The following is a 27,914-nucleotide window of genomic DNA, read 5'->3' as shown; positions in this document are numbered from 1 at the left end:
TGCGGGCAGAATTTGCAAACGGCTAGGACCACGGACAGTATGTACAGAGGACTGAGTTGGAGGGCGGAGGGGAAGTGGGGTGTGGACTAGGAGGAAAAAACGCGCCCTAGGGGTTCCCCTAACTCAATATGGGGGTCTTAACCTGTTTTTATGACACTGGGGTTATGATGGTCAAGCGCTGGTGCAAACTGGGGTGTAAGAAAAGGAAAAGGATCTTCGAATTATCTAAATGAAGTATCTGGTTGCTAAGACCCAACTGCCTCCATCTCCCAGCCAGGCTGCAGGCCAGGATTGGGGCAGACAGATCGCTCTTCTAAGGGTCAAGTCCAGCTGCAGAGCCCCGCCATGTGACCTTGCCAGGCTGGGAGTTGTCTTTGGAAGAGGTTGGTGGTGCAACCAAGACTCGCACTTTTCTCTGGGGGAGCAGCACCGCGCCTACCCAGCCAGTGGCCCATCGGTTCCCGGGGTCGCCCCAGCCCCGCCCGGCCGCCGCAGGCTGCGCAGCTCCGCAGGCTCCGGGCCGGGTCCTCCCCGGGCGTCGCGACGTGCTGATTGGCTGGGCGGAGGCGGCGGAGGAGGCAGCGGAGGCGGCGGCGGCGGCGTCGGCGCGAGGCGATCCGGAGCATTCGCCGGCCGGGTCTGCAGAGGCGGCTGGCGCACGGCGCAAGCAAAGCCGCGGTGCTCGCCTGGGACGCGCCAGGGGGTCGCGCGGGCGAGCGGCCGCAGCTTCGGTCGCCATGTGCGCGCAGGTCTGGCTGCTGACCGACCGGCTCATCCGCGAGGACTACCCGCAGGTGCAGATCCTGCGCGCGCTCCGCCAGCGCTGCTCGGAGCAGGACGTGGGTTTCCGGGCGGTGTTCCTGGACCAGATCGCCGTCACCGTCGTCGGCGGCCACCTAGGTGAGCTCAGCCGGGGGAGGGAGGGAGGGGCACCGGGGTCCCGTGAGCCGGCCGCTCTCCTCCTTGAGCCCGGCTCCGAGGTAGCCCCTCTGCAGCAGCCTGAGGCCAAGAGTAGAGAAGATGCTTAATTCATTTAGGAGATGAGTTAATGGGGCATTCACATTCACCTGAAGCTAAAGGCACCAAACCTCACACTGTAGATTCTCCGAGCACAGGTGGCCTGCCGGATTGGATCCCGAAATTAAAAGAACCAACCCAGAATTCACAAAATTGCTCTTAGGCAGATGTTTGGGAAACTTTTCCAGTGGTATGTATGCTCCAGTGATGAACGCCCTAGGTAGAACACTATTCTCAAACTGGGAGCCTAATTATGGGAGACAGCTGAGAAAGATTGAGATCGTCTCTGGAGGGGAAGGGGCGAGAGGAGACGATTGATGGTTTCCATTAATTTGTCCTCCTCCCAAAGAATGTTTAATTCAGATTCCAAAATAGCCAAGTACTTCCAGGCCTCACTGGTCCCTTCAGTGCCGGGTCCAGGGCAATTGAGGTGGGAGGTTGGGGGAAATGGTTATTATCCCTGACTGCCTATTCAAAGCGTTCTGTTTATTCTTATTATCTTCAATACATGCCTGCTATGTATTGCTAAGCTATCCATGACTTTGGAAACTCGTATTCACTGGCTTACAGTCTGTGTTCTCGGTAAGCCCTCCGAGGTAGCCAGCTATTTCAGGGGGTCCAGGGCTGAGGAGGGTTGGGCCGTCTTGGATGCTTCTTGGAATGTTACCCATATGTCATCTTTAACTGGTTGAGTAGAGTTCCTTCTGCAAGGGTAGGGATTCCACATCCTGAACAGACTACTTACAAGTGAGGTTTTGAGTATGTGTCCCTAAGTGAAATAGCTCAGTTTTGTACATTGTTCATCGGTAGGTGTAGTTAAACCTTACTAGGTTCAAAATGCATATACTTTGGGAGTAGTTATATGCAAGCATTAGACACTCCACATTTCAAGTGGTGTGCTTAAGTGTAAAAATACCATTTTTTAAGTTTGGGTTGCTGAAACCCTCCTGATTGGTTAACGGTGAACGCCATTTCTGAACAGAGAATTTGAAGAACTAGATTCTTCTTACAGCTTTTTTGTTGCCAAATGTCTCGGCTTTGCTTTGTGATAATCACTTTGACTTTGATTTTAGGGTTTGGTTTGGTTTTGCCTTTTCACGGTTAATTTTATGTCTATGGGTGTTTTGTCTCCATGTATGTCTGTACACCATGTGCATGCAGTACCCTCAGACGCCAGATGAGGGCATCATATCCTCTGGGAACTGAAGCTATAGTTGTGAGCCACCATGCAGGCTCCAACCTGGGCCCTCTGGAAAAGCAGCCAGTGTTCCTAACCACTGAGCCCTCTCTCCTGCCCCCATCTCTTTGAATCATGTATGTCATATTTAAGTTGAGATTCTCCAAGCTTGAAAAGCTTTGGGTTCCATATTTAAGTGGAATGATCAGTTATATTTTGGTGATCTAAAACCGGTCATTAATATATACTTGTGTCCATTCCCAAGATGAGTTTCCTTGTTTTCTTTACAGCTTGTAAAAACATCCTTTTGAGAGACGGTAGTCAGATTTTCCTATTGTTTGTCAGTCTTTACGTGTACATCAGCACTTCTGAAGATGTTCTCTCTGAATGTATAAAACTTCGTGTTAAAGAATCAATTGTAAGAAAAGTGAAAATTAAATCGTAATGATTCAGGAAGCACGTAAGCAATTAAGTAGAACTCATGTGTGAAAATGTCTGTGTTCACAAACTAGTCATTTACAAGAAAATCTATATAGATGCTTGATGGATGGATGGAGAAATTGAAGACAGGTTTTTTGGTGTGTGTGTGTTTGTTTGTTTGTTTGTTGGAGACAGGTCTCGCTGGATAGCCTTAGCTGTCCTGGAACTTCCTATGTAGACCAGGCTGGCCTCAACCCCCCAGAAATCGACTTACCTGGCTCTGTGATGGTTATTTTAACTTAGAAGATCTACCCTAACCAACCTGAATTTGGATGGGGCTGGGGCTGGGGCTGGAGCAGTGACCCTCAGGTTACTAAAGCAGTCCTATAGAAAGTCCCCCTTTATACTCTGCTGGCTTAACGTCTTATCTACCTTATTTTGTTCCTTTGAGAATCTGCACGTTGTTTAATCGTTCAGTAAATGTTTATTTCCCTAAACACAAGTGATTCCAAGACCAAAACACATGTAACTAATAGTAACAACTGTAATCACGGAGTCATAGTAATAGGTCCTCACGCCAACTCGCGTGGCTTGTGCTCCGTTCTTCTTACTTATTAATACTCATAAACGTGAGTGAGGTCATTATGCACACAGCACCAGCTGGGAGTTACAGCCGTACTCAGTGGATCCTGCTGTCTTTTCACGCGCCAGTCAACATTGGCTTCACTGTTGTCTTGTGACTCCTGGGCTTCCACTGAAATATCAGTCTGAGGTCCCCATCTGGTTCCCCCCAGATGGTAGAATTCCATTCATCCCTCAAATCTAGCTCAAGTCACTGGTATCTCCTGCGTCATTCCTAAGCTCCCTTCTCTATCCCCATGGAGATATCTTCCACCTGCTACCAAACAACATCAGAGTAGCACCCATTGAAAGTTTATTATAATTGATCTGTGTACAAGGCCTGTATCCGACCCCTCCCCTATCTAGGATTCTCCAAAAAAGATTTTTTTTTTCCCATACCCAGTACATAGTAGGCCTTTGGTAATGTTCGTTACCTAGATTGAAGCATGAGGCTTGTACTGTAAAGCGCACAAGGCCTTTGTGGAGATAGAGACTGTGTTTGGGAGATCATGATTCGATGTGTATGTGTTTGTGGTGAGCTTTTCTGTGAGGACAGGTTTACTAATGACAGTTAAGATCTCTGACCATCCTCCGGTCAGAATTATTAACCAACTCTAGGAAAAGGGAGAGTTATGAAGTCATAATCGGAGACAGAGAAAATGTGTGTGACCTGGCAGAGGGGGCCTTGTAAGCATTGTCTCAGGGAGAGCATGATTCAGCATTCCTGCTGCTCTCAGAGCTTCAGCTCTGGTGGCCTTATGTGTTTATTTATTTATGTTTATGCAGCCCTGGGGATTGAAGCCAGGGTCTTGTACAGGCTAGGCTGCTAGTGATCTCCATCAGTAGCACCAGTGCTATAAAGTACTTTCTAGGTCACGTTCTCTTTTATCTGTGGTTAAAAAGGAAAACATTGAAATCGGGCTTGGTTCACTTGTTAGGCAAGCACCTTGCCACTGTGCTACACGACCAGTCTTTTATTTTTTTATTTTAAGTCAGAGTCTTGCTTTGTTTCCAGTTTAGGCTGGCCTTGAATTCAAGCTCTTTCTAACCTGGACTATGTGAGACCCTGTTTCAAAAGGAAAGTGCACAGGGGTGGGCTTGGGGCTGGGGCTGGCGCTGATCCCAGGGCTGGGGAGGCAGAGGTAGATGGGTCAGTGTGAGTTCAAGACCAGTCTGGTCTCCATCATGAGTTCCAGGCCAGCCAGGGCTACAAGCTGAGTTCCTCAAGACTTCCCCAGCAGCAAGTGACAATTCGGAGACTCTGTGTTGAGGACTGAAGAGGGATGGAGGGTCTTTACTCTCACGCCTTTACCATTACATTTTAATTCACGACACTCCGATGTCTCCATTTTACCCAGTTTGTGTGGCAGGTATCCACTAAGCAGGGTGCCACGACGTAGTGTTCTGGAGATATAGAATGGCAAATAGGAGCAGACGTGGTCTTCACCCTCACAAATTTATGTGTCTTGTGTTCTGTCACCAAGTGTCTGCTGACTGTATGTCAGGTGTTGTTCTAGGTGCCTGAATAAAAGTACAGAAGTCACTGCCTCTCCAGGAGATTATGTTCTATATTGGGGTATAATATAAACAAGGTAAGTAAATGATACAGAGCATTTCTGGAAAAAGCTAAAGGGGAGAAATGGTGGTTTGGTTAGGAATGCCCCCCCAAATAGACTCAAGTGTTCCAATGTTTGGCCCATAGGGAGTGGCATTATTAGGAGGTGTGGCTATCAGGAGGTGTGGCTATCAGGAGGTGTGGCTATCAGGGGGTGTGGCTAATAGGAGGTGTGGCCATTAGGGGTGTGGCTATTAGGAGGTGTGGCATTTTGGAGTAGGTGTGACTCTGTTAGAAGAGATGTATCAGTGGGGGTGGGCTTGGGGATCTTATTAGCTCAAAACCAGGCTGAGTGGCTCACAGTCCTCTCCCAGCTGCCTTGTGGATCAAGATGTAGAACTCTCAGCTCCTTCACCAGCACCACCTCTGTCGGTGTGCCATGCTTCCCACCATGACTGTTAATGGACCAAACCTCTGAAACCAAAAGCCAGCCCCAGTGAAATGTTGTCCTTTATAAGAGTTGCTGTGGTCATGGTGTCTCTAAGACAGGAAGAAAGCAGGAGGTGGAGGTGGAGAATGGCAGTATGAGGGTGACTAGGGTGGTCTCACCCACAGGCAGAAGAAGGTCAGGAAGCGTACAGTTTGCTTAACGAAGGCGCTTCAATGAGGGGCGATAGGATAAGCATTTAGAGGGCAGTTAGGAATTAGCTGGTTTAGGAAAGTGGCAGTTGTAGGTTCTCCACTGAGGGTCTATGACCTCTCTAACCATGGGTAGCTGGCTACAATTATAGTATCAGCCAGGAAGTCCCTCCATTTGAGCAGGCCTTAGTTCCAGTTAGACAGCTGTTAGTTACCCCCAGATAAAGTGGTGCTAGCCCACCCTTGGGACTATCTTGCTGGGCTCCTCATTGTGCTTTGGTGGGCTTTATAGCTGGGCAGGATTATCGGTTGCTTTTCTCCCTTGGCAGCACACAGGACGCCCTCCCGATATCATGAGAGCCAGTCCTCAAGGGAAAGGTATGCAGGTCAGGTCCAGCTCCAGTCTTCTAAATCCTGAAGTACACAGGCTCCTTAGCAATCAGGTCTTACCTTCAAGTTCTGGGAGGCAACCAAGGGCAATGGGAGCAGCCTATGTTGTTTTAGGGGTCTCTTGGAATCTCCTGGTCAACCATTTGAAGGAAGGTTTCCCCTATCTGGCACTGGAGTTTTTGCTAAATAGACTATGGCTCCTGCAGGGAAAGGGCAGACATTATCACCCTATGTGGCCTAACTCCATTTGAACCATATAGATTATATATGTGTTTTTAGGTAAGCTCATAAAACAATGTTTTACTATGGCTTTTCCAAAATCCTTAACATTACTTAGCTCTCTGTCCTCCCTCTCCCTCTGGGTTCTCCTCCCCTCCCCTCCCTTCCACCCCAGGAAGTTCACTGTTTAGCTATAGAGAGTAGACGTGTCCAGGGAGGAAAGAGTGTGGACGAGGCCAGTGTGGAAGAACAGAGGGAGTGTGGGTAGGCATGAGGAGAAGAGGCTGAGGGTTGGGGTTGAGATGAGCAGCTACACAGGGCCTTGAGGGTTGGTGATGGACATTGGCTTCACTCTGGATGATGGAGAGGGTGACAGAGAAAGGATGGGGGGAGGGACAATGCATGGCCGTTCCCAGTGAGAGACACTGTAGTGGTTTTGAGCAGAGCAGGGGGCAGAGTGAGGATACAGTCTGCAAGACGGTTTTGGTAAGGGGTTGGTGGAACATAGGAAGGAGTCAAGGGGAAACTAAGGGTGGAGGCTTCACTACAGGGGGGGACTGTGGCTAAGGATGGGGGGCTTCACTACAGGGGAGGGGACTGTGGCTCAGGATGGGGGCTTTACTATGGGGGGGCTGTGGCTAAGGATGGGGGGCTTCACTACAGGGGAGGGGACTGTGGCTCAGGATGGGGGCTTTACTATGGGGGGGCTGTGGCTAAGGATGGGGGCTTTACTACAGGGGAGGGGACTGTGGCTCGGGATGAGGGGGCTTTACTACGGGGGGCTGTGGCTCAGGGTGGGGGCTTCACTACAAGGGAGGGGACTGTGGCTCGGGATGAGGGAGCTTCACTACAAGGGAGGGGACTGTGGCTCGGGATGAGGGGGCTTCACTACAGGGGAGGACTGTGGCTCAGGATGGGGTCTTTACTATGGGGGGGCTGTGGCTAAGGATGGGGGCTTCACTACAGGGGAGGGGACTGTGGCTCAGGATGGGGGCTTCACTACAGGGAGGGGACTGTGGCTCAGGATGAGGGGGCTTCACTACAGGGGAGGACTGTGGCTCAGGATGGGGTCTTTACTATGGGGGGGCTGTGGCTAAGGATGGGGGCTTCACTACAGGGGAGGGGACTGTGGCTCGGGATGAGGGGGCTTCACTACAGGGGAGGGGACTGTGGCTCAGGGTGGGGGGCTTCACTACAGGGGAGGACTGTGGCTCAGGGTGGGGGCTTCACTACAGGGGAGGGGACTGTGGCTCAGGGTGGGGGGCTTCACTACGGGGGGGGGGGGCGGCTGCGGCTCACTTATGTGCTGGTCCCTGAGATTCAGTGGAAAGGGAGACGCTGCATCTCTCTATCCTCCAGGAGGACAGAAGATGCGCCCTAGAAGGTAAAATGAGGAGCAGCAAACACATCAATCCTTTGTCTAGGGCCAGGGTCCTGAGAGCAGAGGTGAGAAAACAGCCCGACTTAGGAGGACAAATGGGGAAATAGAGTCACCAGGAAGAGGAAGGCATACAGCTGGACTCAGAAGAAAGAAAGAAAATGTCTCAGTTTGCTTTCCTTTGTTGTGATAAAGACCAAGACCAAAGCAACTTGGGAAGGAGCGGCTTTATTTGGCTCACTTCTCAGGTCACAGTCCATCATAGGGAGAGGCCAGGGCAAGAACTCAGGGCAGGAGGTGCTTTCTGGGTCGCTCAGTGTTTTGTTGTTGCCATTATCTTAGTATGTGTAGAGATTTGTTTCATTGTTTGTAATTGTGTGTTTGTGTGAGCAGGCACTTGTGAGTGTGTGCCATACATACATGTGAGTGTGTGCCATAAATGCATGTGAGTGTGTGCCATACATGCATGTGAGTGTGTGCCATACATACATGTGAGTGTGTGCCATACATACATGTGAGTGTGTGCCATACATACATGTGAGTGTGTGCCCGCAGAGGTCAGAGGAATTGCATTACTCTGGAGGGGGAGTTAAAGGCAGTTGCCAGCCGCCCGATGTGGTTGCTGGAACTGGAACTCTGGTCCTCTGGAAGAACAGGTATGTGCTTTTAATTGCTGAGTCATCTCTCCAGCTCCATCGCCTGCTTTTTCTATAGCTGCAGACCACTTGCCTAGGGTAGCCCCACCCCCAGTGGACTGGGCCCTCCCACATCAATCACCAATTAAGAGAATTCCTCACAGACTTGCCTACAGGCCAGTCTGATGGAGGTATTTTTTTTTTCGATCGAGGTTCCCTTTCCAGATGACTGTAGCTTGTGTCGGGCTGATAAATTCTTAGTTGGCACCGAAAGGAAGGCTCATCAGGAGAGGCTGACAAGGGAGTTTAGAGCCCATTGGTGTGGTCGGAGAGGATACAACAAAGATGAGAAGGAACTGACAGTTGGACAGATGAAGAAACTGTAAAGGCTGGGAAAGGAGTTAGTGGTTGAGTGCTTGCCCAGCACGTGGGGTTCACACAGCTGAGGTGGTAGGGGTGGGCAGCCATGGAGTCTGGAGTCCAGGGAAACGATATGAGCCTCGAGTGGCTGAATGAAGGACTTCATAAGACTTGTTTCCTGGTTTTTAAAAAGGCCATGTTGATGAGGTGCTGATGTTGATAGGTGATGGGAAGGTTTGCCAAGTTCTGGGACTCTTGCATTTCACAGAAGGGGAGATAGGTCCAGAGACACAACAAACAGTTCAGCCAACACTCTGGGGGGAAGGCCAGGCCCATTCTGCCTTCATGACAATTTCTTGGGAAGTTTTTCTAAGCCCTTCCTTGGTGCTAGTTCTGATTAGAGTGGACAGAACACACACATTAGCCTCACATCTTCCTTCTGAGCCCAGACACCCTGGGAGCCCCCGTGTCCCGTCGAAGCAGTCCTCCATTCTCCCCATGCGGAGAGAACCACCCCAAAGCTCCCCTGCCATCCCACGAGCCTTGCACAGGGAACCAGACTATTAACAACAATCATGTGTTGGCTTTCTTCTTAATATCCAGGGACGCTGTCTCACTACCCTCTGTCATTAGAATAGTGGCTATTCTTCAGCTATCTGGAGCCCAACTCCCGGGTCCCTTATCCTCTATAACCATTTGACTGCTGGATTCCACTGCTGCTGCCAGGAGCCCATTATGCTAACACCACACACACACACACACACACTATAAGGCATGGAGAATGAAAACCATGCCCTAAATCTCCAGCTTCCTCCCCTCAGTTGGGTGTATTTGTACTCAGTGCTGGGGGTTCCCCTCCAGAGGATGCCAACTCACTGATCACGGTCTTAACTCCTCACATCCCCTTCCCAGACCCCTCTCTCAGCGGTTCTTGAAATCACCGCCTGTTTGGCTGCATGAGCTTGCATTGTGGTCTCAGGGTGTCCTGGGTAAACCCAAACTGAGATTGACCCAAAGAAACTGCCCAATAAAATACCTCCAAATGAGGACAAAGTAATGCATACACTGAGTCAGACTTCAGCTTCCTGTGAGCTCTGGGAGAGCCAAGGCTGCCTGGCTCACCTTTGTGCCCTGCTTAGAAGGTGTGTCTGCCTCAAGCCAATGGTTCAATAAAGGCTGTACTGAATTAAGAGACCTTGGAAAAGAAGTTCGAGGGAAAGGAAGAGGCCACACGAGTCACTGTGGGTTTCAGTGAGATGGAGAGATGTCTTTGACCGTCTTCCCTCACAGAACCTCAGAAGGATAAGCACAGCGGTGACGGTGATGGGATCTACCCCGGAATCCATGTAACTCCCTCAGGAGAGCTGGCACAGGCAGGGCAGAGCATGGAGAAGTTGAGAAAAGCAGCAAGGACAGACGCCTGTAGTGCTTTGATGGCACGGCTTCCTCCTGACACAGCACACATGCAGAGGGTGACAGGAATAACCAGCCTCCAGAGAGCCAGAGTGACCTGCTCTGGAGCTGCAGTGCCAGCCACAGTCGCGGGATCCTGCTAAACTACGGTGGCCTTGAAAGGTGCCCCAGTGAGCTCTGCTGTGCTCCGCTCCTCAGCGCCCTCTGTGTCTGCCGTGCTTTGTACATGAAAGGCTTTGGTTTCCCAGTGTACTGGGAGCCAGGTTAGTGCTGAAGTTTCCTTGTGTGAAGTCAGGTGTATGTGTGTGTGTGTGGGGGGGGGGTATTGTATATGTGGGCTGTGAGTCTATGTATGTGGGGGGGTGTATGTGGAATTTATGTGTATGTGTGGGATGTGTATGTGCATATGTGGGGGGTATGTATATGTGATGTGTGTGTGTGTGTGTGTATTCGAGTACAGGAGAGGAGAACTGTAAATCCCAGTTCATCCACTTTGTGTAAATGCCAGGACGTTCTTAGGAGACTACCCAACACAGAGCAAATAAGTTATCCTACTTTTCTGCCCTGGGTTATTGTTGGGTAGGGCTTACTATGTATGTAGCCCAGGCTGGCCCCACAGCTATGATCCTCCTGCTTCAGCCTCTGCAATGCTGGGATTACAAGTGTGCTAGGTAGTTTTTTATCAACCTGACACAAGCTCGAGTATCCCTCCAGGAAGAGGGAACCACAGCTGAGAACAGGTCTCTATCACATTGTCTGTAGGCGAGTCTGTGCGGTATTGTCTTGATTAATGATTGATGTGGGGGCATGGCCTGGTGTGTGTGTGTGTGTGTGTTGCCACCCCTGAGCACATGGTCCCAGTGGCCCTGGGAGGTATAAGAAAGCAGGCTGAGCAAGCCATGGGGAGTAAGGCAGTGAGCAACTTTCCCCCATGGCCTCTGCATCAGTTTTTGCTTCCAGGTCCCTGCCTTGAGTTCTGGTCCTGAATTCCCTCAGTGATAGGCTGTTATCCGGAAGTACAAGATGAAATAAACCCTTTCCTCTCCACATTGCTTTTGGTTGTGGCTGTTTGGTTTATCACAGCAACAAAAAAGCAAGCTAATACAACAGGTGTGCACCAACTGAAAATATCTCCAACTGAAGCAGAATTCAAGAGGAAGGTGGGATCCAGTCACCCATGAACGTAGAAGACGGAGAAAACGGTGTTTCTGTTCCACAATGTTGATTTACCCTCGCCAGGTTGTTGCATGAACCAGTTTGACATCTAATCCTTGCCCCCTACTGTCTTCCTGACTTCTCCGAGTGATCACTTCTTGGTTAGTTTTTTTTAACATGGTCTGAGGGATGTGAACCCAGAAGCTGCTCACATCCTCCCCCTCCTCCCCCGCCTCCCTGGGTTAAGAGGATAGTCATGCCAAATCCCTGGTTATCTGAAGGTGAGGGCAGCTCTCTTTCCCATCACCATAGCCGATCAGAATCCATCCTCCAGTTCACACCGGTTCTCCATTCCCTTGGCTTGAGGCCAGCAGGCCACGATGAGGATGTGAAGGAGGCTGGGAAAGGTGACGTGTTCAGTAAGCTGTATCCCTGCATTAGGCTTAGCAGGGAGTCGAGGCCAATGGTGAAAATGACCTATGCGGCTAAAGGGCTCACAGTGTGAAGAGACTGAGCAAACATGTGAGGAATGGTCCAGAGCAGGAGCGTCGGAAATGTCAGAGGACAAAGATGTTTGACCATCCCTTAGTATTTGCAGGTGATTGTTCTAGAGCCTTCTGTCCCATATCAAAAGCCAAGGATGCTCCAGGCCCTAACGTGTCACCTGCGTGTATGCTTCCGTACGTCAGCACACCTCCAGGTCACTTACAATACCCAATGTAGTATGAACATTGTGTAAATGATTATGGATTCTTTGTAAGTTTTTTAAGGTGGGTGGGGTTTGAACTCAGGGCCTTTTATATAATTGGTGAGTAATCTACCACTCAACTATACTCCCAGCCCTGGAGATAGTTGCTATGTTGTATTGGTATTATCTAATGAATAATGTCAAGAAAAAAGCCAAAACATTTTCAATATGGACATGAATTAAGTTTTTTGTTTGTTTGTTTGTTTTGTTTTGTTTTTGTTTTTTTAGTACTTTCCATTTGCAGTCGGATCCATTGATGTGAAACCTGTGGTTACATGGAGCTCGTATAACCCCAAACCCAACATGTCCCTCTTGTACAGGGTTAGACAGCAGCCTAGGCAGGCACCTGACCTGTGCTCAGGCCTGGCAGAGCCTTGGGGTTCCACTTTAACCCATTGCATTCTTCATTTATTAAAGGCTTCAGTGGGGATGAGCCAGGCCCAAAGATTTACAGTTGGAGGAGAGAGATGAAGTCCTGGTAAGACTTCCCAGGTGTCTGTGCGCTGCTCGTAGCGGCTGTGCTCTCTCTGTGCACTGTGGTCGGTATTCCCAGAGATGGACGGAGTTCTGTACTTCCTGTGTAGAAGTCTGTGTGTCCGTGGCTTGTGCTGGGGTTTGAAAGCTCGATGCTTCTCTCGCTTCTTGCTTCTCTAAATGGCTTTTCTGTTGCCAAGCTATTTTCTCATTGGGTGGTTAAAAAAAATGTTCTACCTTGCTTTTTGGAATATCTGTGCCATGACAGCGCCAGTGCCTTGTATGTGTGACATTTGGTTGATTTGTCAAGCATCTTTGGTCTCTGTCTCACTGTGTGATTATGTGCTGGCTTCCCTATCTTTTTCTCCGTTTTGATCAGTGTGGTTACCTTTCCTTTTCTTCCAACTTTGCCTTGTCCCCACTTCTCCAATACTTTTTCCAGGGGCTAAAGGGGAAAAGGATTTTTTTTCAAACTGCAGGAAAAGCAGCTTTAAGCAATCCTGTTGCTGGTGGCCAAATGAACCTAACCCGGCTGCTTTTTTACAGATGAGTCCTGAGACAGTTCTACCTGCTGGGCTCACAGCATCAGCAGAATTGCGTGTGGAGGGAAAAAAATGTGACTTACTAACTGTCCCTCTACATCCACACCTTAAAAAAAAATAACCAGTAAATTATTTGGAATGGCTGACTTTCAAATTAGAGCCCCACGGTCCTTTTTGTGGATGGCTTGCTTTTTGTTTGGTTGGGTTTTTGTTTTTGAGATTTTTCTTTGTCTTTCTCAGCTTAGAACTTCGATCTTGATATAGTAACCATATCATTGCCACGTAGCCCAAGCAACCTTCGAACTCTTTTTCCTACTGCCTCGACATCCTGAGGGCTGAGAGTGCAGGCGTATGCTCCCATGCCTAGTTTAGGAGATGCTGTGCAGCACTGTGCAAGCTTAGGAGGCCCTTGAACTCAGGCCCTCATACGAGGTCAGTACACACCCTAGCACTGAGCAACACCCACACCTGAATCCTCGATGAGGAAAGTGATCTCACTTGCACTTGGTTTTTGGTTATATTTAAGCCCATAAGGTGGGTCTGTAGTCTGTACTTTTAGGTTTTCTTTAGGGCATTTGGGCGATGCTTTGAGGAAGTCTTGAAATCCAATTTTCATTGCTTCACATAGTCCATGCCCTGCCTCCCTCCCTCCATCCCAGGTGCCCTGTACCCTGTAGATGCTCAGTGTCTGGAGTCAGACAAACCCTGGGGTGTCAGTGCTGAGAGTCACCAGGCAGTGTGCATAGCCACCTCTACCCTGGCATTCTCTCTATGCCATGTTCCAGTGCCCGCTCCATTCTAAAGGTATGGAAGAGTAAAGGAACTTGGTGAAGCCCAGATCCATCTTCCTGCTGTTCCTGTCCAATTCAACAAATACCAAGTGCCAACTAGGCACCGGGTACTGCTCCAGGGACTGGAGTCAGCACAAAACAGACAAAAAGCATTTCAAGGCTAGCTCTGCCTCTTGGTGTCATGCAAGGCAAGCCAAAGAATTCTCCGCAGAAGTTCTTCAGTAACGTGTTGGCTGCTCAGGGTTCTCTGAATCTTCACATTAAGTTGAGGCCCTGGTTAGCCCAGAGTCAAGCAGACAGCCTCAGATCTTTCCACTTGTATACGTTACAGTATCTTCTAATAAGTGTTATTTAATGAATATTGAGTTCAATATTTGTTAAGTATTGAATTGATTTTTTTGTAGACATTTTAAACTTTGGTTTGTAATAAATATACACATGAGGCCGGGCATGGTGGCGCACACCTTTAATCCCAGCACTTGGGAGGCAGAGGCAGGCGGATTTCTGAGTTCGAGGCCAGCCTGGTCTACAAAGTGAGTTCCAGGATAGCCAGGGCTATACAGAGAAACCCTGTCTCGAAAGACCAAAAAAAAAATATATATATATATATATATATATATACACACACACACACACACACACGAAAAAAAGCATTCTGGTAAATGTAGATAAAGAAAGGGGGGATAAAAAGGCTGGTCATAGGAGCCCATGACAATAACCCTGTTATAGGGGTGCTAAGGCAAGAGTATAGTATAGTGTAGTTGTGAGGCAAAGCCACATGGGCTACTTAGTGAGGTCAGCCTGGGCTACGTAGCAAGACACTGAAGAGAAAGAGAGAGAAGGGGAGAGAGAGAGAGAGAGAGTATTTGTAACCCTGTTCTCAATGTTTAAAATGTGTATTTCTTTTCCTTTTCCCCAACCTGCATCTGTTTACATAGTTGAGTTCATAGTAAGTTGGTTAAGCCAACCTGGGAGTTAAACCCAGACATTGCACGTGTTAGGTAAACACTTTACATAGCAGATCTAGAGTCCTATTTCTCCATCTAACACTGATATTTGCATATGCAAAATGTAACTGTATGTTCATAAAGATTGTCTAGCTGAGTGTGGTATAGCATAAGCCTGGAGTCTCAACCCCAGAGGCAGAGGATCGAGAGTTTGAGCTAGTCTGGGCAACATCATAAGATCCTATTTTAAACAAAATGAAACAAACGATAATAGGAAGTGGTCACACATAATGATCTAGCCAGTAGATTTTCATGAGGCTCAGTCATTGAAGAGTATAGGGATTCCAAAAGCAGGCAGCACTGATGCCCTCCCGAGCCACTGGCCCTAGAGCAGTCCCCGCCCCAGGGGAAGCAGGGCCTGACTGCAGCTGTGCCATGGACTCTTCTAACTTGTGCCAATCTTGGTGCATTGCATTCTCTTCCCCTCTGTTCGTTACTTGTATCATAATCACACTCTGCCCATTTGCCGGAGGACTGTGCTGTCTACCGCTTTCTTGCACCATATACCAGCACACACCACCATGCCCATGTGGCAGTTTTGAGGCTCTTTTATGGCCAGATAAACTCTGGAAGCACTTCTTCCAGTTGATAAACCACTGCTGAGCACTGAGCTCACTCTAGCCCTTGCTTGCAGGCCTGCAGCTGAGCCAGAAACCCCTGACCACCTTCCCCGACGTGGTGGTTGTTCGAGTATCCACACCCTCTGTCCAGTCGGATAGTGAGATCACCATCCTGAGGCACCTGGAGAAGCTGGGCTGCCGCTTGGTCAACCGTCCTCAAAGCATCTTAAACTGCATCAACAAGTTTTGGACATTCCAAGAGCTGGCTGGACATGGGGTCCCCATGCCAGACACCTTCTCCTATGGTGAGTCTCCTGAAAATAAACTTATAACTCCTTCCCAAAATACTGATGTCTCTCTTCTTTCTCTAAGAAACTTGCTGTGACTCTGGTTGCTTTTCCCTACGAGTCTGTTTACCTTTAGGGGATTGGCATATTAAATGCTGGCCAGTCCTTCTGTGTGAACTGCCTTGACCACTCTCTGTTTGTAGTCATTTGATAAATATGGACCAGCCACTGTAAGAGGATGTGTTACTCAGTGTTCTATTGCTGTGAGGAGACACCATGACCAAGGAAGCTCTTATAGTAGAAAGCATTTAAGTAGGGGCTTGCTTACAGTTTCAGAGATTTAGTCCATTATCATCTTGGTGGGGACCATGGCAACAGGCATAGTCCTGGAGTAGTTGAGAGCTAGATCTTGATCCACAGGCAAGAAAAGAGACTGAGCCTAGAATGGGCTTTTAAAACCTCAAAGCTGGGGCTGGAGAGATGGCTCAGTGGTTAAGAGCACTAACTGCTCTTCCAAAGATCATGAGTTCAAATCCCAGCAACCACATGATGACTCACAACCATCTGTAATGAGATCTGATGCCCTCTTCTGGTGTGTCTGAAGACAGCTACAGTGTACTTATTTATAATAATAAACATTTAGAAGAAAATAAAACATCAAAGGCTACCATAGTGACACACTTCCTCCAACAAGGCCACACTTCCTAATCCTTCAAATCCTATTAAAGAATTTCTTCCACTCTCTGGGGGCTAAACATCAAATATATGAACCTTTGGGGAGACATTCAAACCACCACAAAATTGTCCTAGAACAGTCCTGCCCCTAAAGCATTCCCAGGGCAGCAAAAACGAAGGGCTGCAAAATTACAGGCAGTTTCTATGCAGCGTGGTCAATGTTCAGAGCCTTAGGTGGTACAGGAGTCCATAGGAAAGCTTCCAGTGCAATGATCAGCCATTGAGGACCACTTCCTTGAAGAGGTAGCATCATCTAAGCTAAAGATAGCCGGTGAAAAGAAGGGCCTGGAATATAGAGCAGAAAAAGAACCAGAGGTGAAGAGAACCTAACTAGCTGGTGGTATCGCCGGCAGTTACAGAAGGCTAAGGGTGCACAGAGAGTTGAAGACTGGAAAGATAAGAAGATGCAGCATGCAGCGTGCCGACAAGATAGCTAACAGGAGGCTAAGAGGAGGCTTCTGATGCCTACTCAGAGTCACCCTGCAGATCATGTTGGCCACCACAGGGAGAGTGAATGACATAAGACAAAATAGAGGCAGGGTAGGTAGTGGTAGGCATCTTCAATGAGGGAGGAATGGTGAGCAGATTCAGGAATTGTGAATGCAGCAGATAAAATAGAGCAGAGTAACTGATTGTGTATAGAAAGTGTGGGAAGGAATGGAGGTGACTAGGTTCTGTCCTGGGTCAGTAGATGTCAAGAGGAAGAAGTAAACTGGATATGAGGGTGAGTGGCTGGCAGGGGGATGATTTCAGTGAAGACCTGATGTGTTTGCGACATTTACAGTCTGTGTGAGGGAAAATGCTTGGGGAGCAGTGAGCAGTGAACCCAAAGCTTGCAAAAGGCTGGGGATGAGGATTCAGAAGCCCCTCTTATGCCAAGTGAAGTGAGAGACACAGCAGGTTACTCAGTGTGGACATGCAGGATGAAAGAACAGAGCTCTAAAGGGTCCAGTTAAAGGGTTTAGACTGCTTCGGCTAAAGTACTAAACAAGTTAAGATTAATTGTAAGACTATAACTATCCAGACTCCAACCTTATCGGAGGCTTGAGAAGGAGTAAATATTACTTAGGTATGCAGGAAGTGTAGGCAATCAGCTTCCAAAACTATAGAAATGACAGAGACAGTTGGCTGCCTGGACAGCCCCCCCCCCCAAAGTTCTCTGTAAAATTGGAGCATCCATCTTCAGCCTTCTGACCCAGAATGTTTGGCAGACATTTTTTTGTGAAGCAGGAAATTTGAAGGACTGCTTACCCTGTCTTGGCAAAGCTCAAAAGTGAGCTGTGTGTGGTGGTGCATGCTTGTAATCCTGGCACCTGGGAGGTGGAGGCAGGAGGATTATAAGTTAGAGGTCAGCCTGGGCTACAAAGTGAGATCATCTCATAAAAAACAAAAGAATAAAACATAAACTAAAGTGGGGGAAGGGAATCTTTTAGGGAATGGAAGAAGAAGAGCCTATAAAAGGACCTGGACAGATGCCCAGGAGAAGGTAGACACGAACCACACCTGTAATGTGCAAGGTGGGACAGAGGTGCCATAGAAGCCAGCGGGAAAGATGGCGTCATCAGAAGTCCACGTGTCTCCTCAGAACAAGAAGACTCCTTCCGCTCAGTGATGAGGAGAGGAACCATCAGAGGAGGCTTACAGAAGTGAAGGCCGAAGGAGTGACTGAAATCTGTAACTTCTGAGCAGCTTGATGAGGGGTTACAGAATTGGAGTTAAGGGAGGTGAGGGCCCAGCAGCAGGACTCCACTTGCTTAGGATGGGAGCAGTTGAGCATCTGAGGAAACTAGAACAGAGGAAGTAGAAAGGAGATCAGAAAAAGAATGCTTTGATAGTATGAGACCTCTGAGGAGGTGACAAGCAGGTCCCCACTTCCTTGTTGGCAATCAACAGGCTGCCAATCACAGGCCCTAGAGTCTGCATACTCTTCCTTGCTACCTGGCCCGCTCCACAGCACGGCACTTTGCTCCTTCAAGGCCAACAGAAAATGTTCTCAAGTCTTGTTTCCTCTTAAAGGGTTCTCCTGTTTAGAGCAGGCCCATCAAGAATCATTGCTCTCCTCACCTCTGATAGGCTCAAGGTTAACAGACTATTAATGTAATCCCAAGAGTGATAATCTATGCTCCCATAAATTCAATGGCCTCTCTCCCACTCAAGAGAAAAGAACCCATAAAGGAGTTCACCAGGAGGGGTAGGTAGGAGTCTGGCAGACCATCCTGGAGTTCTGCTACCATGGCCATTGGGAAGGACCCAACTGTAAGGGTGCCATGAGGATTACCACAGCTGGTGTGGATACAGAGGCTTGATGCTGGTAGTCGCCTTCCTTTGGTCCCACCTTGCACATTACAGGTGTGGTTCGTGTCTGCTGGGTCTGGATGGATTTCATCAGCACATTCTACACGGGCAAGTGCTGGGCCAGCCTCTGCCCCGTTGCCAACGCTTTATTGATTCTCGCCTTTTCTTGGCAGGTGGGCACGAAGACTTCTCTAAAATGATCGATGAAGCTGAGCCCCTGGGCTACCCAGTGGTGGTGAAGAGCACACGGGGGCACCGGGGTCAGTGGCACTGCTGGGCTCGCTGGGAGTGGGCGTGGGGGGGGGTCAGTGCGTGCAACTGCAGTTCTGAGGCACAGGGATGTTCTACACACTCAGTGTTCCGGCTGCTCTGTCAGTCTCCTCTGTCAGAAGCCTACCTCTCCTCAACGACTGCAGCAGGCGTAGATTCTCAAGTCCACAGCCAGAGCACCTGCTCTTTCTTTTGAGTAGATTCTCGGAAACAGAGCTGCTCTCTCTTGCTGAACACCCTCCCAAGTCCCCTGCTAGTGGTACCTGCTAGACCAAGCCCATGTTGCTCGTGGAGCCATGATCTGTGCAGGCAGCCTTCTTCAATCCAGACTGTCCTTAGTCAACAGAGAGACCATGTACATTCTGCCTCACAACCATCTGCTCTCTTGACTTCACTAGCTCTGTCCTTGCTCATCTGCTCAGGCCAGCTCCTGACCTCATTTCTTCTATCAGCACACCCCTGGGCTTCCTCCCTTTTTTTTCCCCTTCAGACAAACTCAGTCATTCTTCCCTTTTGTGTCTGTAGCATTTTGCTCTTCTAGTACAGGGCTACATTGCTCGACAGTTCTAGCTTTAAATGATGCTCAGGGTGGGAACCAGGTCCTGAGCACCTGATATAAGGCAGCGGTTCTCAACCTTCCTATCCTACGACCCTTTGATACAGTTCTTCATGTTGTAGTGACCCCCAACCTTCAAGTTATTTTTGTTGCTACTTCATAACTGTAATTTTGCTATTATTATGAATCATAATGTAAGTATATATTTTCCACTGATCATAGATGACCCCTGTGAAAGGGTCATTTGACCTCCAAAGGGGTTTCGACCCACAGGTTGATAACCTCTGCTATAAGGCCTGCTACAGTGCTCAAGGCTGAGGAAGGGTGCGACAGAGGTCTCGGCACGAGAGAGTGGCTCCCTCTCCTGTAATAGTGGTATGTAACGCAGGTGGCATAGCACACTTGGGATCAAGACTTCAGGAGCAAAATGCAGCATCCTAAACAGATACATGCTGAGCCTCGCTGTGCTGTAGAGTCTGATGTAGACATTCAGGGAACAGTCAGAGCTCTCAAGCTCATATGTTAGATAGTGCAGGCGGTCACATTGCAGGGTTTGTGAACAGATAACATCCACAAGCTCCTCTGAGATTGAAGAACCGAGGAGCTCACTCAGCCATGTGGGTTTGGGAATGAAATTTGATCCTCGGCAAGACCATCTGCTGCTCTAACCTCTCCATCTCCTCGTTTCTGTTTTTAAATATGGGCTATCCTATTCCATTAACACACCACACTCATAAAATTCTATCTTTCCCACTCCCCTCTGTCTTTTTGTCTGTCTGTCTGTCTGTCTGTCTGTCTGTCTCTCTCTCTCTCTCTCTCTCTCTCATACACACACACACACACACACACACACACACACGTTTAGATACTCCACAGTGAACATTAACTGCATGTCTCCTGTCACCTGCCACTTGGACATCTTCAAATAACTTGCTTCCTGTCCCCAAATTTCACTGGGTGTCTGGGATTCCGTCATTTCAGGAATGGTTGAACAGTAAATCTTGTTTTATCTTTATGGTACTGAAGACTGAAGCCAGGGCTTTTAGTGTGCTTATGGTAAACATTGTACTGCATTCCAGCTCTGAATACTGGCTACGCTTTGGAGAGTTGCTTTTCAGTTTTATATCTTCTGTGTGAGTGCGCGTGCACGTGTGCGCGCACACGTCGAGCCCGTGGGAAGGCATCAGCATCCTCCTCTGTCACACTCCACCTAACAGCTTGTAGGCTAATCAGAAAGCTCAAGTTTTTCAACTTGCCTGGCAGCCAGCAGACCAGCAAGGTGCACAGGATCTCTGCCTGTTATGTGGGTGCTGGCATTCAAACTCAGGCTCTCAGGACTACACAAGTGCTCTTATTCACTGAACTATCTTTCTGCCCTCCAACCCTGATTTTTATTTTATTTTATTTTTAAGATTCTAGAGCTGTTCCACTCCCCTTGTGGTGGATAGGAAACCTAGGGAAAACATTTCCTTTCCATTTTTGCCTAAGAGAGCGCTCAGTTGTGCATGCCCATGTCCGATTTGCAGGGCAAACCTGTTGGGATACCGCTCCGACCTGTTCACTGAGATGCAGCTAGAGAGCAGGGGCTGGAGGACAGCTGGAGCACGGGTGACTCCAGGAGCAAACAGGAACTTGAGAGTCACAGAGGAATGCTCTCCTAGAGGGCCAAGGGACGGGAGCCATTCTCTGTGGAATCAAGTGAGGATGGCCAAATAGCAAATTTCATTCACTTAGAAGGAAGAAACAGGGAACTGGGAAGATGGCTCTGTTGGCAACATGCCTACTGAGTAAGCGTACAGATCTTGGTTTGACTCCCCAGCACCCACATAAGAAGCTAAGTGTGGTGGTGTGTGCCTGGAACCTTCATTCTGAAGAAGAGAGGCAAGGGGGATCATTGATGTTGCCTAATTGGTGATCTCCCGGTCCCAGTGAGAAAAGCTGTGTCAACAAAATAATGTGGAGGAGCTGAGGAGAGGGTGGAGGTGGCTCAGTGGATACATCACTTCTGGTGTAGACAGGAGGACCTAAGTTGGAGACCTCAGCAGCCTTGTCAAACATGGAGCATGGCTTATGTAAGGACAGCCACAACACAGTAAGAGGCCCACAGGGTCCCTGCTGCTGCCACAAGACAGAAAGGGACCTGATCCCCCTTGCCTCTCTTCTTCAGAATGAAGGCATGCACCACCACACTTAGCTTACGTGCACCTAATAAACCCAGCATTGGGGTTGGAGTGGGTAGAGACAGATGGATGCTGGGAGCAGGCTGACTGGCCAGCTAGCAAGAACAGCTAGCTTCAAAGATCCTGTGTTCAGGCAGTGACAAAGAGATTAATAGAAGTCACCTGGCATCTTGCTCTGGCCTCCACACATGTATGCATGGGTGCACTCATGTTTACATGCATGCACTATGCATACATATTGTACATGTGTGTGAGTGTGTGTGTGTACATACCTACACACACACACACACACACACACACACACACCTGACATTGATCTCTGTCCTCCATGTCCCCCACTTTCACGTATATGTAAATATATGTACATACCACACACAAAAATGGAAGTTTGGAGGGAGTGTGTCAGGTCCCTTCCTGTTTTGTGGCAGCAGCAGGGACCCTGTGGGCCTTTTACTGTGTTGTGGCTGTCCTCTGTAACTCTCTGCACCCACACTTGAGATTCCTCTAAACTATGTTCATGTAATTGTGTTCTGTAAACAAAGATGAGTGTCTGCCATATATACTAAGCCCATTGTGGAGTTCAGAGCATTTAGACACAGAAAGAGGGAAAGACAGACAGACAGAACTGTAGCACCTTGGAGTGGTTGGAAGGAAACACTTACTGACCAGTTTAGAGTCTCAGAATCTGGCTTTGGCTTCTTATCTGAGTTTCTGGGATACATTATAGTTTCATTTTGAAAAAGGAAATAAAAAGCAGGCAAAGGACACACTCTGATCTCAGCACTCTGAGAAGGAGAATCAGGGTTTTCATTTTAGGGCAGTGTGGGTTACAGAATGAGACCCTATTAAAAAAAAAAAAGCAATCAAACAAAAATCAGATGTGGAGAGAGACAGTGGGGTTAAAATCTGAAGACATTAAGGTTCAGTGCTCTTTGCTAAGACAAAGGAATCTCATCAAAGAAATAGGCGGGGCCAATACATGGAAAGTTCCAGAAAGCTGCTACCTGTTTGGGGCAGGGAGACAGGCTGGGAAGGTAGGATGTTAAGACAAGTGTACAGCCTGTCCAGCGGCCTCTCTTGCTCTGCATCTTTCTTCTTGAAGGGAAAGCTGTTTTTCTGGCCAGAGACAAGCATCACCTCTCTGACATCTGCCACCTAGTCCGCCATGATGTGCCCTACCTGTTCCAGAAGTATGTGAAAGAGTCGCACGGGAAGGACATCCGGGTGGTGGTGGTGGGTGGCCAGGTGATTGGCTCCATGCTGCGCTGCTCCACAGACGGCCGCATGCAAAGCAACTGCTTTCTAGGTAAGACGGGGAAGGCTTGGGGGGGGTGGGGGTGGGGGTGGGGGGGCAGAGGACCTCACAGAAAATGAGAAGAGAACCTTTCCCATGGCCATTAGCAGTCCAGAGAGGGACAGGAAGTCAAGGGCTGGGCCAAAAGACACAATCCAGGTGTCAAGACATTGAAGTATAAAACCTTGTTGTGTAGATGTTAGGACTCACCTGTCAGGGGTTGACAAGAGAGTGACCAGCGTTTGAGCAAAGGTCCATCTGAATAAAACATGGATGGCATAAGGAAGCAGGTGAGGAGTTAGACTTGAACCTGTATCATCCCCACAGTTCGTTTACCAAAACCTTACAAGTGGGCCTAACCTGTAGCCCAAATGCCCCCAGAGACCTGTGAATACAGCCAGCACAAGAGCACAAACTTACTTACAACATCAAAAAATTTTATCTTGCAATTTTTAGGGGGTGTTGTGAGACTCGACTGCATAGTTCTCAAACGTGCACTTTGTAGGTTGGCAGTGTTATGTTGCAGTGTGAAAGGCTACCATGCCCAGGCCCTGAACCAAGGCCAGGGGAAACGTATTTGCTCTCACATTTTAACTGAAGATTTCCTTTTTCTTTCATGAACGAAACTGCCAGAAAGCTGCAGTTTGTATTTTTGGCTGAATGTAGAGAATCCTGTCCATCCCTTTAGCTCACCCGGAAAGCTTTATTTCTGTCATAGGGAATGGAGGCATCCCATAGGGATATAGATCCTTGTCCCTATCACAGAAGATGCTGGTCAGACTTGGTGAATGAATTTATGTTGGTAATTTGGAAAAAGAAAAGCCCTACAGTTATTTCCTGACTCAGCAGCTGCATGCTCCAAGTTCATTGACTATAAAGAGGCTCATTTGCTGATTGGGTCCTGTTTCACTAAGAGTCCCCAGGCAACACCACACCATCTGCAGTGGAGCCAGGAGGACAGAGATTATGAGCAGTGGTCCTCAACCTTCCTAATGGCTGCCGCCCTTTAAATACAGTTCCTCATGGTGTGGTGACCTCCAACCAAAAAGTTATTATGTTGCTACTTCATAACTGTAATTTTGCTACTGTCATTGAATCGAAATGTAAATATCTGATAAGCAGGATGTCTGATTTGGGAACCCTGTGAAAGGGTTTTTCCACTCAAAAGAGGTTGTGACCAACCCATTGTGAACCACTGGATTATGAGGCAGTTCTTGCCCTGGGCTAGCACATGGCCCATGCCTGTGCAGATGACAGTTGTGAGATACTCTGGCCATGCAAACAAATTCTGGGTTGTCTGACATTGTTCTGAGCACTCAGTGATTGTCTTCATCTACACAGTAGCCACGAGCCGAGCCACAGTATGGAACCTCGAATCTGTGGGCATGCGTGGTGCCTGGAGACCTGAGGTTGACAGTATATTATTAGTATCTTCCATTTTCTGGTACTCGGGCCTGAACCCAGAGCCTTGTACATGCTGGGTAGTTGCCCTGACCCTGATTATTAATTTTAAAGTATGTAGTTCCTATCTACTATATAGTAAGTAAATTATCATTTTTCATTTTTCTAACAGCCATTTATTGAATACATACTGTGTATCGGGTACTGTGATTTCCCAATATCTATTTTTATTTTTAAATAGTTTAAGTATGAATGTATGCCATAGGTGTGTGGGTGCCTATCGGGACCAAAAGAGGTCATTGGATCCATTGTAGTTACAGACAGTTGTGAGTACCTGCTGGGAACCAAAGTAGGGTCCCCTGGCAGCTCAGTCGGGGCTCTTAACCACTGAGCCATCTCTCCTGCCCCAACTTTCTAAAACCTTCAGTAGCACTGTAAATAACGGTACTTGTCTCGCTCCTCCTTTGTCACCTGTCCCATCTTTCTTGAAGGTCATTAGCCTCATCAGTGAGTGGCATTTGTCACCTTCAGGTTGCTGTGCTTTCTTTCCAGGTGGTGTGGGTGTCAAGTGCCCACTGACCGAGCAAGGCAAGCAGCTGGCTATCCAGGTGTCCAACATCCTGGGCATGGATTTCTGTGGCATCGACCTTCTTATCATGGATGACGGCTCCTTCACGGTGTGTGAGGCCAACGCCAATGTCGGCTTCCTGGCCTTCGACCAGGCATGCAACTTAGATGTGGGGGCAATCATTGCAGACTATGCTATGTCCCTGCTGCCAAACAGGCAGACTGGGAAGATGGCCATCCTCCCGGGACTGGCAAGTCCCAGGGAGAAGAACGAGCCAAATGGTTGCGTTTCAGCTCAGGGAGTTGCAGAGAGTGTCTATGCCATCACCAATGGGTCTACCTCTAGTGAGAGTGAGCCTGAACTGGGAGAGGCCCGGGATTCCTCAGTAAAAACAATGGGGGCCCCGCCTGCGCATGTTGCCCAAGCCTGGTTACAGCATTAACAGGATTGCGTCACGATTCCAGTGAATTCCTGCTTTCTTGGCAGCATTTAAACCAAATGCTACTGCTTCCCTGAGTAGTGTTCAGTGAATTAGATCTGGACTAACATGATTTCATTTGCACAGGAACTAGAAAACCCCATCCAGGCACTCAGCATCCTTTCTGATAACAGTCTGAACAAACCGCCTAGCTTTGTGGGTTTTGTAAAGACTCATAAAAAAAGCACTCATGGAGAACAACTTCCCGAATGATCGATTTGAGACCAACGTCTATTGCGAGCATGTGGATGGAAGGGTGGGGCTTTAAGGCACTGAGTCCATGTTGCTGTGCCTGGTCCTTAGCAGCAGCGAACATGAACTTGGCTCCTGGAAACACCGTTCTCTCATGCAGGAGATGGAGGCAGAGGTGTGTGCAGGCAGGCGAGATGCTCCTCTCTGCTTCCCCCGGTCACCGTCTTACCACATTTCTCCGACATTCAGCTTCTCACTGAAGCGCTCTGTAGAAGGTGAGGTGGAACATCCTTTGACCTCGCCGGTTGGCATGTGTCCTGCTTCGTAACAGGGGATTTCTACAGATGGCTTTGTCTCTCAGAATTCACACCCTTGCTTTACCTATTGTCAGCTCTAGCAGCTTCATGCACCTTTGCTGCCTTTGGCCTCAGCTGGAAATGCATCTGATGAGCTATGGCCACACTCTTTGTTTCTTGTGCCCTAGAATGCAACACCATAGACTTTCCTTCTCAATGGACTCTGCCCACTTGTCATCTGGAAGCCAGTGGGATTTTACCACAGAAAGCTACTGGGCGATGACTGTTCTTCCCTCTGCTTCTTCTGGACATGCTCCTGTTATCCAGACTCCAGGAACCTGGTCTTACCCATTTTTCCAAATCGGAGAGACTTGGGTATTTGTGGAGGGGTGAGTGGGCTATTGTAGACATGATATCAAGTGCTTTCCTTTATAACTCTTTAAGCAGTAGATGAGATCTTTCCCCTGGAAGAAATGGTAGAGGCGGAGTTTTGTTTCTGCATATAGAAGGTCTAACTCAAAACAAGCAATGGCCAAATCCACCCCGAGTTACCTCATTATACTCACTAGGAAGACCATCCTCCTCAGCTATTTTATGGCAGGTGCCAAGAACGCTGAGGCTTCCTCTTTGGGATTACTTCAATAGCCATCAATTCCGAGAGGCAAGAGGCCTCATAACTTTATCAACGGGCCTTGTTTAGTTTCTTACCACCCCCCTACATACATACACACACACACAACTCCTGCTACCTGCCAAGGCAGTGCCAAGTTCCACCACCCATTGTATTTACCAGACACAATGCTCTTTGGCTATTAATAATTATAGACCTGTCATAAAGGACAAAGATTTGCCCATCCTGAAGAAGCATCTAAGTTCACAATTTCCAAGGAAGATTCTAGAAATGTGAGTTGGGCCAGCTACACTGGAGTAAGCATACGCTTTCCTTAAGGTATCTACTTTGAAGGCACCACTACCCAATAGGCACATAATTCCTGCACTCTACTGTAAGTATAAAATGTATATAAACCAAATGATAATTTTTTCCCACAACACACATTTAAATAGAAATTGGCCTTTAAAATTAGTTAAAACAAGATTTCACCAACTGACAGTCATACACCTGAAAATGTTGGTCCCATGTGACAGAAGTCATACCTCACTGCTATAGTTCCTATGCAGTCTCACCCCTGGGTGCATGCCACTAAACTGTAATCTGAGTGTGTGTCTATACCATTGAAAAATGACAGTTCACCCTCATAGACTAAGACTGGTATCTTCTCCTTAGCACTCAGGGGTGGCTTTAAAGGAAGGCTAGTTATATTCTGTTCCTGCTGGAAGAGGTCAGATGGGAGCCAGGCATTGGCCCCTGAGAAGCTGATAGATATCAGAACACTGATAGATGCCCAGTGTTTAGCCCAAGCCTCTTCTCATTGATCGAAGTCCATCTAGGCCCTACCTGAGCAGAGCGGCTCGGAGTGTTTCCAGATTCCTTTGCCAAAGAGGCCCATTTCCCAGCTGGCAGAGATGTCTGCCAACGGTGTTATTGCCCAGAACTGCCTGCCTAGAGGCAGAGAAAGCTGACTCTCATCTGGATCCTAGCCCCACTCTGGGATTTCCATACCACAGCTGGCCATGGTCACATCCTTGAGTCTCAGCTCTGTGGCCCCGCCATACTTGCCACAGCTGCCTACACTTGTTGGAAAGAACAAAGGGATGCAGAGCGGGAGTCTGGCCCTGGCTCTCCCAACACAGCTGGGCACCTGAGCTCTGTGTCTCCATCTTCCCATTCTGTAGACAGGGAAAATGGCCTATTTCATTTACCTCATGGTGCACTCTGAGGCTGAAGTGAGTTACAAAGCACAGCTGTCTGTCTGGGAAGAGGTAACAGACACCTCCCAGTGTAGTGTGTTTTTCATTGCTCCTGAGAGAGTTGAAAAAGGAAGAGGCTATGTATTCTTGGCCTTAGCAAGCTCAATAGTAGTATGGGCCCCAAGATACAGAGCGCACTTACAGGCCTTCCTTCTAGACACAGGTACTTCACAACATGAAGCGAGTAAGGCATCCAAGGAACCTTCTAGAGGCCCTGCATAACCTGAAACCCTGACTCGTGTACGCCAACACCAAGTCTTCCTCTGTAATATAGATTCAGGGGGTGTGTGTGGTCTTTCCACTGTCTTGTAGCAACATCTTGAAACTGGTCAAAACTTGAATGTCAATAGCTGAGTCACTCAGAATATACATGATTCTGCACTTGGGAAAAA

At 48.3% G+C, this 27,914-nt stretch overlaps 1 protein-coding gene across 1 annotated transcript; it reads left to right on the top strand.

Annotated features, from left to right (window-relative positions):
* The first annotated feature begins 598 nt into the window (after positions 1 to 598).
* Rimkla (ribosomal modification protein rimK-like family member A) lies at positions 599 to 27,914 on the top strand. Its single transcript, NM_177572.4, has 5 exons — positions 599 to 900; positions 15,176 to 15,406; positions 18,592 to 18,678; positions 22,527 to 22,730; positions 24,672 to 27,914. Exons 1-5 carry the CDS (start codon positions 738 to 740, stop codon positions 25,127 to 25,129), a joined length of 1,143 nt encoding a protein of 380 aa, NP_808240.2. The 5' UTR covers positions 599 to 737; the 3' UTR covers positions 25,130 to 27,914.

Source organism: Mus musculus, chromosome 4, assembly GCF_000001635.26.
Source record: "Mus musculus strain C57BL/6J chromosome 4, GRCm38.p6 C57BL/6J".
NCBI lineage: Eukaryota > Metazoa > Chordata > Mammalia > Rodentia > Muridae > Mus > Mus musculus.
This window is presented reverse-complemented; position numbering and strand designations above follow the sequence as displayed.